The 10,603-nt window shown below is 36.1% G+C and overlaps 2 protein-coding genes across 2 annotated transcripts; one reads left to right on the top strand and one right to left on the bottom strand.

Annotated features, from left to right (window-relative positions):
• Nucleotides 1–907: 907 nt before the first annotated feature.
• Nucleotides 908–2,584, bottom strand: LOC143919243 (protein tilB-like). The gene is given in 6 exon segments (XM_077441456.1): nucleotides 908–1,381; nucleotides 1,457–1,684; nucleotides 1,752–2,001; nucleotides 2,072–2,272; nucleotides 2,336–2,533; nucleotides 2,575–2,584. Coding segments are annotated over 6 exon segments (1,350 nt in total). The 3' UTR covers nucleotides 908–918.
• A 1,345-nt stretch (nucleotides 2,585–3,929) lies between these two features.
• morgue (modifier of rpr and grim, ubiquitously expressed) lies at nucleotides 3,930–9,923 on the top strand. The gene is made up of 7 exons (XM_077441394.1): nucleotides 3,930–4,233; nucleotides 6,384–6,623; nucleotides 6,691–6,868; nucleotides 8,703–9,001; nucleotides 9,075–9,217; nucleotides 9,290–9,461; nucleotides 9,536–9,923. Exons 1-7 carry the CDS (start codon nucleotides 4,123–4,125, stop codon nucleotides 9,659–9,661), a joined length of 1,269 nt encoding a protein of 422 aa, XP_077297520.1. The 5' UTR covers nucleotides 3,930–4,122; the 3' UTR covers nucleotides 9,662–9,923.
• Nucleotides 9,924–10,603: the final 680 nt, after the last annotated feature.

Raw genomic sequence — 10,603 nt, 5'->3', positions numbered from 1 at the left:
TCCACAGAGACATCTATGGTCTAATTTTTAAACCATTCAGCGAAATTCAGTAAATACATATCAACAGAGACATTTTATGGTCAAATTTATAAATTTGCAGCATTTTTATACGAATCGGCGAAATTCGAGAAGCTGAAAATTGCGAGAAATGGGTAAAGGTTGCCATTTTGTTGGAACCGTTTCAATAAAAATCAAATAAATTGGCAAACTGATAAGAAACGATTGACCTGGAGTCATATACCAAGGTCTGGCCAACAGCAACCAGTGGGACTCGAACCCGTGACCACTATGTTCGAAAGTATGTTTTTTATCTTTAATTTATACCAGAAAGGCCTCACAGGTAACCCCAATGCGCCTTCCTGGCCAGAAACATTGTACATTTGATACAAATATTATTAGTATTATACAAAATATATAAATATAATACATATCAATTAACATCTACATACTACATCTATGTTCAAATTTGAAAATTTGCAGCATTTTATACAATTCAGTTAAATTCGAGATTGCTGAAAACTCGAGATTTTGTGAGAAAATGGGTAAGGTTGCCAATTTCTTGGAACCGTTTCAATGAAAATCAGATAAATTGGCAAACTCTGATAGAAAACGATCGACCTGGAGTCACAAATCAAAGGTTCCAGCAGAAACCAGTGGAATTAGAAACCAGTGGAATTAGAACCCGTGACCACTCTGTTCAAAGCATTATATGCTAACCGCTAGTCTATTCTGCTGGTTATATAGGTATATGCTTTCATTGACTGGTATTCATCACGACAATGCGATCATATGGTTTTGGGACCGCCCATGCTGTAATGTGTTAATGTTTTCATTACCTCAGTCGACAAAGAAAGAAAGAATATTCCTATGGCTACTTGAAATAACATATATTATTTTTAGTACGTTTATATTATATTTTTAAATCAGTGGGGGAACTTCTGGGTTATCTTCAAAGTCCGATGCGATTAATCTTTTTGATGGATTTTTCCTTTGACTATTACTACAAGTCATTTTCGTTAGATCTAAAATATTATCTGGTGGTCCGATTTCCAAAAATTCTCTTCTATCATCGGAAACAAATGAATAAATAAATAAAACATAATCTGAATATATTTTACAACACAATTTCGTAATGACTTACTTGGAATTGTTGTCTCTATTGTCGATTTTATTTATACTTGTGATTTCATTGATCGAATAAACAGTAACGTTACATTTTTTCATAGTTATTAATAAATGTCCTGTAGTTTGAGATCTTTTAGCCGTCGACTCGTTGATGCTCACTTCTTCGGGTAAACTTATCTGGAAGATTTTACCTTTCACCGTAACTCTAACGTACAATGGCTGCAAGTCTACATCTATCAATGCCGTATCCATATACCTGCAATGAATCACAAAATGTATTCAATTTTGTACATAAACTATTCTCACTATACACCACCATTTTGTGTATTACTTATAAATGAATATTTCCAAGTCGAATTGATTCGGATCATCGTCTTTGAAAACAAACTGCAGTTTTGCTTCGTTGATGTTATAAGGTCTTCCGTCCGAGGCGAATAATGCTCGTAGCTTTTTCTCCACTTTGACTTCTTTGGGTTTTTTAGCATCACGTTTCAGTTGGGTTTGCCGCTCCATCTCAACACGTACTTCCGGACAATGCTCGCTTTTTTCACTCCAAAATCTTAATCAATAAACCTCTATTTAAGATAAATCTAATGCAGTATTGGAAAAAGATCATCGAATAGTACCGTCGTGTCCGCTCTTCATCATCAAGATCAGCATCTTCGTTTCTCCATTTTACTTCCATTTCCTTTTCTAACCTTTTCTTTTGAGCCATTCTTTTCAATCTGTAAGCTTCTTGTTGCTGAACCATATCGTCCTTTATTGTGAAGAAATTTTGCATCGCTATTATTCTATCTGATCTTTTAATGTCCTCACTATCCAAAACTTCCAATTGTGGAAGCATCGTTATTACATATTCTCTGTATCCTCTAAAATCTATATAAACAATCAAATTAAACACATCAAGCATATATGTACATATATGGTTAATATTGAATCATCAAACCTGTACAAGGATTCCCGTTCAGATATAGCGTACGGAGATTGAAATTGTCTTTCAAGTTTTCCACGCTGGATATGTCTCCGATGAAGTTAAGCGTCAGATCTAGTTTCTGTAGTGATTCACATCTTTCCAAGTTTTCTATTTGTTCAATATTATTCAGAGCGAGGTTTAAATATTCCAATCGCTTCAGTTTATTGAGATTTTCTGAAAACGGACACATTTATAAATATAATTGATTTTATTCTTGTATTCGAATGTAGTTTCTACCTATTTTTGATATGATATTCGATTGCAACAGCAGTATTTCTAATTTGGGACACCAGTCTTGAATGTGTTCGATTTTTTCTATCGATTCCTGATGCAATGATATTTCTTGCAACGGTGCCAAAAGTCTGTCGTGATGCTCAGCTTTCTTTCTAACGAGTTCAACCGTGACTGAAAAAATGATTGTGGAATTATAAACTACTTAATAATGAATCTATAAGTGGTTTTAAAAATTAGTATACTTTTCACCATCGTCGAAATGTTATCTACGAACAAGCAGAATGGATAAAGCTTTTGTTACTATGGAGATTATTAATGGCGTTGATATACACATGCATACATATGCATATGTTTCATTTCAAAACACATGAAATTATATTAAATTGATTAATATTAAGAATTGCAGGTAAGTATTTTCTAGAACTTTGGGAAGCTCAAAAGTTTTTGACTGATTAGACTTCAGAACCAATGATATTACTGTTTATTAGATTTTCTGTGCCCTTAATGGCGATTCTGTTCTCTGATTGAGAAAATTATATTATATTAATTGATATAATATATTGTTTTAAGTGTTAACTTTTGAGTAAATCTAAACCAGTGAAACGAAACGAAATGATTCAGTCTTGAGGTTTCCAATCAATAGAGGATTCCCCCCAGGGGGTGAATTGCTTCGATTTTTATTCTCTTTTTTATTACATATTACATACCTCCTTTACGTTTGACTTACGATTACAATTCAGAAAAAGTTTGTCTCTTATCCGATCGTTTTCATAATTTGCCATATTGCTCATTTTGCTCATCAATATAAGTAAATGGAGCCTCCGCCATTACGATAGAGATAAAATATCGTATAAGAAGCACTTCAGGTCCGAAGATTTTTAATCTCGGGGACAGTCGGTAGTCATTAATTTTATACATAGATGGCGGTAGTATAAAAAAAATTGGTGTTTTTATTCAAAATAATAATTTTATATACAAATTATTTTCTTTTTGATGAACTTTATCTTTCTTTTCCAAACAAATGTTCGATGGATTTCAAGAGAAAACGTAACTGAGCTTGAATTATTTTTATTATAAGCTTATGTTCAGGATAAATTGAAATTATGTAAGTAATCAAGTAAGTTGAAAACATAATAAAAAGGGCACTAGACCAAAAATGATTTATTTATTATATAGATAATAGCACGAAAGGTAATCGGATTGTTATGCACATTACGATCGCCCGCACGAAAATCGCGATTACGGAATATCTGGCACTTGAATTCTCGTTATTGATTGGGTTTTTGAGTGCCAGATGTAATAATAAATAAAACTTGGTTAGGTTAGGTTAGGTTAAACTACTTGGTTAACCAAGTAGTTTAAAAAATAAATAAATCTTTCATTGAAACGCTACAATGATAATTTTGGTGGCAGCGGTGGAATGAGTAAACTAAAATTTATTAATCTTTCATTGGAACGTGACAATGCCTATATTTGTTTATTAATCTGTAAATCATCGCCACTATACGTTTCACTGAATTTTTGAACGTACATATGTTTCGTAAAAGATTTAGTTTTTGAATGTATGAACGTTTTCTTCGTAAACCTTCTATCGCGTACATTATGTCGTTGAGCGTTTTGCCCGTGAACGTTTGTTCGCGGATCCGATCTCTGCCTCGATTTCCCCCGAATAATTTGCATAAAAAATCAATAGATGGTTAGGTTGGCAGCAGTGCAGTGCAGTGCGTTTGTTGTGCGGGGGGAAAGGAGAGAAGAGCAGCAAAGAGTGGCTGTCAGTTTTGCCGTTCAGGATGGACGTGTCCTTGACAGCAGCCTACCTCGATTCCCTGGAATTCAACGAAAAACTTCGTCAGGATTCTCCCCCTCAATCCGTACACCAAGACCTGGAGTTCGAATTCCCGGTATTGCGTTCATTTCACATCACAATATTTCTAATTAATACCAATTAGTACTAATTGATACATCCTCTTACATCTTGTATGGCGAAATTTCTTACACATTATTGACCAATTTTTTATTCCGCAACAAATTTTCTTCTTTATACTTTCCATGCAAGATTGAATTCATGTCGATTAACCCTTTGCCCGCGGCAATAAATATAGCGAACAAACCCTAATCGCGGCACCTTTTTCGCGAATTTGGCAATCGAGTTTTCGACCTTAAATACAGATTTTAATATTTACTCAAGTAACCAGATATGTTAATTAACACAAAGTATTCTTTTGAACAATAAAATACATCATATATCTCGTAGTTTTGGCTTAATTGTCAAATAATCATTCTTCATACAATTGAGACGTATCGTCGCCATTGTTCAACAGACGTGACGTCACATAAACGGGGTTTCAGTATGGTTCCACAAAAAACTAATTTTGACTGGTATATATAAATTTTAAGCAAATTGAATAGATGACATTCAACTCTCAGTAATATATTCAACCAATTTTGAACCTTAAAACAGTTGAAATAGGCACATATAAGGCTCAAAATCCCGTGCAAAGTTCAGAAATTCTATGGAAGACAGCCGCGCTACAGACTAATTAACATCAATTTTTCTTATACTGAGATCGTATCGAAATTTGTATCGATCACTAGCCGAATTGACCAGTGTCCCGGCCTATGGAAACTCGGTTGAGTTTTTAAGAGGATCGTTTATTTATAATCAGTATACAAGTTTATTACAAGTATAATATATTCGCTGGGAAGTGGGCTAGCTGCCTACTTCAGCGGAAGGAATGGCTGAACTGGCATCTGATTCTGATGCTCTGTATTATATACTGGTTGAGTGATGTCATCCTGATTTCGGGAACTCGAGGTTATCCTTTGTCTCCGGGTGACGAGATCATACTTTTGAAAGTTTCCACCGGCAATGAGGTCAGGTCAGTGTGCAGCTCTGCCTCAAGTTTGCTCGGTGTAAGATCGAGTGATGAAATCATCCTTCTGGAAGCTAATTATTCTTCATCCTACTCGCTATATTCCTACACCAACATTGTTTAAGCAAATGAAAGTTTAAAGAGTTGTCAAGTTTTGTATGATGGGTCTAAATTATAATGTCATAAAATAGTCTTGCATGGGTGTGAAGAGGGGTTTGCATATCGGAGTGAAAAATGCAGTGAGTAATTGCATCTCGAACGGCCATCTTCAAATGAATGTATTATATTATATTTTATTTTATTTCATAGAACATGAACACTTTCCTTTACAGATCGCTCCAAATTCTATTGATAACTGGCTTACCTCGATAAAATAAACGAATTTTTGTTTTTAATCCACAAGAATAGTCGAAATATGATTTTTATAAGTGGAATTTTATTTAATTCTCATATTAAGACAATTTAATATATTATCCCTCTTAATTCAATTCAGATTCGTGTAAATACGAGTAAATACTAGTACCGAGTTTTTAGCTCGAAATTTTACCGATTTAAAATTCAGTACACTTCCAATTAACCCTTTTAAACAAAAAACAAAAAATAGTGTGGCCAGAACACTATCCCAATAAACATGTTTCAATAGAAAAAACTCAATATAAAATAGTATTAACAGTGGGAAAAAATCCCAAGTGAAAATACGTACTTTTGACTTTTGATTTGAACTGGACGACTACTAAGAGACATTTGAAAGCTGAAAAGTACTACAAATGAAAGATAAAATACCTGACTATAAATTCCAATATTCATTTTGAACAGGAAATTGATAGATTTTGAGACATCGACCGAACAACACCAAGATATAGAAAAATCGCAAGATGTAAAAAACACATACATATATCTCCGAATCTCGAGCCAATCAACATTTTTTATTAACAGATTCGTGTTCAGTGGGCATTGATCTATAAGAAAAGTCATATCTCGTCTCTGAACCAAAAAAAAAGTCGTCATTTGTCGAACCGTGTAATCACCGAACCGATTAATAACTATGCATCTTCGAAACTCCATTTATAAATAAATCTAATATTGTGTTATTTCAGCAGAACTCCACATTTCCAAGACCAAGTAGACATTATATAGATTAAATAATACTGAAATTTGATGATGTTTTGTTTATATAGGCTGCGTCGTGTAATTTATGCAATGGTTACTATGGTCCAAACTTCGGCGAGCCCGTATGCATAACCTGCCATGCTTTTCTCTTTCCTGACTATGCATCTACGTTTCCTACATCTTGTATCAACAGCGAGAAGACCGACGATGGAGACTCTGGCAACGATGAACCTTCCGATCTTAACTATCCTGCTGAAAAGCGTCTCAACATTTCTCAAAACAACATACCACTGTGGCTATTAGATCAAGTGAGTCACACACATAAGCTTTACTGATAGATTTTGATAGAATATTTATGCATAATATATGTTTTAGAATCCTAATAATAATAACCACGACGATGAAATCCCGGTGGAGAATAATATCGCAGCTTATAAGAATATGATATTTCCACATCAGCTTCCGAACATTGAGAACAGATTGGAAATGCTTTCGAATGCTCAACCGAACGATCAAATGGAGCCAGGATTGGTTCAAAAGCTACCACCTGAAGGTTTGTTCAATTGTATATGATATAGTTGAAGTGTAATATATATTCCAGTTGTAATATATTTTAACTAGTTGAAATATATTATATATTACCACCGAGCCAGGAGTATGTCTCGCTGGTTGCGTTTATGTTTAGCACCGAGGGGCTACCGGGTTCGATCCCGTGCTAATCTTTAATGCTGCTGGTCAGACTTGGATTTTGTGACTCCAAGTCGATCGTTTCCTATTAGAGTTTGCCAATTTATCAGATTTAATTGTTGAAGTGGTTCCTCCATCAAATTGGCAAAAACCATCCCACCCGTGTCACCAATATCTGAATTTGATTTATGTACAATATGTAAAAATGTATGTACAAGTCTAAATCCATTGATGTTTCTATGGATTAATTCATTAATACAGCGATTTATGCAATAAATGTTTGTAATTAATTGTCTAGGAAGACGCATTGGGGTTTACCTGTTAGGCTTTCATGGTATATATATGTATGTAAAAATAAAATAAAATATTCCAATTAACCTGGTACCAACTACCGTTGTAGTTGAAGCGTATTTGCAGTTGTAATATATTTTGACTAGTTTGAATATATTCCGTCTAACCCGCATTAGTTGATTCATACAGCGAACAACATTTCAACTGGTCTAAAATATACTACAACTGAAAATACAGTTCAACTGTAAGTTGCTAACAGGTAAGATGGAGAGGTTAGGTTTTCATGAAAACGTATTTCGGCTAATTAATTGAGTCGGAAAGTCACATTTTTGTTTTAAACACATTTAGAGTTATTGTAATGCGGTACTCATTACCTTTATTCGTAATATCTAGCAAATATTAACGCTGTGACGAACGGATTTACGCGCTTTTATCTGATCTCGCGGTGGGAGTGCAGAGGGCGTTTACTCCGTTATTCTTCCAAGGGTCGGGTTATGTAGAAACGTGGACTAACCTTGGGATAGTTATATATATGTATATAGTCGGGGAGATTCCTGACTGCAAGTCGTCTTCGTTGATAACAGCTTCCTCGTGCTCGGGAAGCTGGCTCTGCGGTCGTCTTCTCGTTGAAGCACCGCTGGTCGGGTCACAGCAGCGGGAGGGGGAGGCAGGAGACAAACTCCGTACTGCCTCGTGTGGACACAAGATGGCGATCTCTGGGCGTCTCTGAAGACGCTCGGTGGAGATGCTGGAGAGGCAGGTCCTTCCCGGCTGACGGCTGGATGTAGAGAGAGCTGCTCTCGATATTGCCCGAGAGGGGTATCGTGTTGGCGCGGTAAAGTCACTGGTGCCACCCTAAAGATTACTACCGCTACCAACTGAAAGGACACTCGGGAGAACGTCGCGTTACAACGCATTATTGAATTCTAAAGCATTCGTAAAAACATCAGAGCTGTTATATTACAACTGGCGCACATTGTTGAAAGTGTATTTGCGCTCGTAGAGATATAATTTACTAGTTGAATTGCATTCGGATATGAATGACCTAAGACGCCATTTGACATATATTAAAACTGAAAATACACTTTGACAGTATCATATATGTAGGGTTGGAATTGAACGAAAGGCTGATGTATGGGCTATGGCTGAGAAAGAGTAAGTTACGACTGAATGTGAGAAGGGGATGAAAAGGGGTAGAGATGTAACGGTTAGTCGCAGTTGGACCTATGCTCCGCGCGGTTGGTCGCTTAACCTCCGCATGTATCGTCTTAATAAACAACATGACTGAAAATGCACGTGTTTGATCTTCATCTCAACCGTGGTCCTGAACAGCGTCATCTGTCAGGATACTCTACCACATATATATTAAATAATAATACAATTGTTTAATTTTATGATGTAATTTTTAGTGCTTCTGTGTATTTTTAAATACTTGGACGACCTTTCGCTGTGCAGCGTCAGTATGGTGTGCCGACAATGGAGACATCTCTTGAAGGCTCACGTTTCGGATCAGAACTGGTCCGTGTACATCAGCAGGCGGTGGCCGTTGTACAGGTCGTTGATCAACAACGACGATAAGCTTTTGACGTACAGATCGTTGATGACTTCTTGTTTTTGCTATACTTGTTTGGTTCAGATGGCCGTTCAGTCTCAACCGATCGGCGAAGAAAACTCTTGGCGCCGAGAAAGATTAAGAAACGAGCTTAAAGTAACAATTTCAACTGAATAATGTGTTTTATTCTGTCTGGAAGCGTATTTAAATATATATTTAAATGTTTCAGATAATGCATAACGATCCCCCTGAAGGTATTGCTGCAATTCCGCTAGATAATAAGTGTTGTCATTGGCAAGCTTCTTTAACAGGTCCAATCGGTTCACCGTATGAAGGTGGTATATTTTATCTCTACATTCAAGTTCCTTACAGGTATTTTTTGAAACTTAAATTTTCAGTTATCAATTGTAATGTGGTCTTTAATTATGCTAATGAAACTTTCAGCTATCCTCTCAATCCTCCCGTCGTAAGATTCCTCACTAAAATCTTGCACCCGAATGTTTCTCGCCACGGAGATGTCGGAATCGATTCGATTCATCACAATTGGTCTTTGGCTCTCACCATCACCAAGGTTTTGATATCTGTTCAAAGTCTTCTGACGGATCCGTACACTCAAGTTAGTAGTTTGCATTGGTCGTTTGAATCTCTGGTTTGTTTCGATGGAGTTAATAACCGAATTATGCTTTCTAGGTTTGTATGGAGCCATCGTTGGGTCACATGTACGTTAACGACCGAAAGAGGTTTGAGCATTTGGCCAGACAGTGGACTTGGAAGTATGCGATGCATGATGTATTTTATTCACCGTGTGTAAGGTGAACACTTATTGGGAAAGCTGTGGAATATAATCATGTGCACATTTCATTGAATAAATTATTGGAATTATTTTTTTGCGTATTTTTAAAAATATATGTAATATTTGGATGTTGTATGTTTCATTTTTTTTCTTCATGTACATATTTTATATCGAATTATATGAATTAAAATAATATAGACATTTGAAAATATGTTTTGATATGAATTATTATCAATTTTTAATTAAAAATATAAGAAAAACGTTGAAGGACCCTGTTTGAGAGTTAACAAAAGTTTGTATCCATCCCCCTCGTCCTCATTATCATTCGAATCTAGTCTGGTCAATCAATCGGTAATGGATCCTCCACACCAGGCGTGTGGAGGTATATTTAGTACAAATATAGTTGTTTTTGGATTCCTGGAAAGTTCTGTGGAAGACAAGCCTTGCTCTCGGTACAATAGAGATATAAGGAAGTTTCAGTCAGGTCAGTGTGCAGCTGTGCTTCGAGGTTGCTTGGTGTAAGATCGAGTGATGAAATCATCCTTCTGGAAACTTCTACGGGCTCGCGATCTTATTGTAAAGCAATTAAAATTGGGTTGTTGCCCTTGAGTAGCGAAGATAATTCCAGGTGAGGTTAGCTCTCCATATTTGTACAGGAGCTTGATGATGCCATCGTAAGACTTGTGTATTATGGTGAAATAGATGAGATTGTAGGGATATAGCACAACTTGTACCATACGAAACTGGGTGTGAAGTGAGGAACCCTGGTCTCTCTTTCGTATGGTACAAGTTGTGCTATATCCCTACAAAGTACACCAACTTTTTTTTAATAATATTGTTGCGTAGGGGTGGGTGGAGGATCCAAGTAAAAAGGCCAAAGTCGTGTCACAGCATTTATTGGTGATTAAGAAGATACACGCACTGGCAGTGCTCCGTCCAGAATGTCTTGATATCGCCTAAGTACC

Source organism: Arctopsyche grandis, chromosome 11 (genome assembly GCF_051622035.1).
Source record: "Arctopsyche grandis isolate Sample6627 chromosome 11, ASM5162203v2, whole genome shotgun sequence".
Classification (NCBI taxonomy): domain Eukaryota; kingdom Metazoa; phylum Arthropoda; class Insecta; order Trichoptera; family Hydropsychidae; genus Arctopsyche; species Arctopsyche grandis.
The sequence above is the reverse complement of the archived record's forward strand: the minus strand, read 5'-3'. Positions and strand labels throughout refer to the sequence as shown.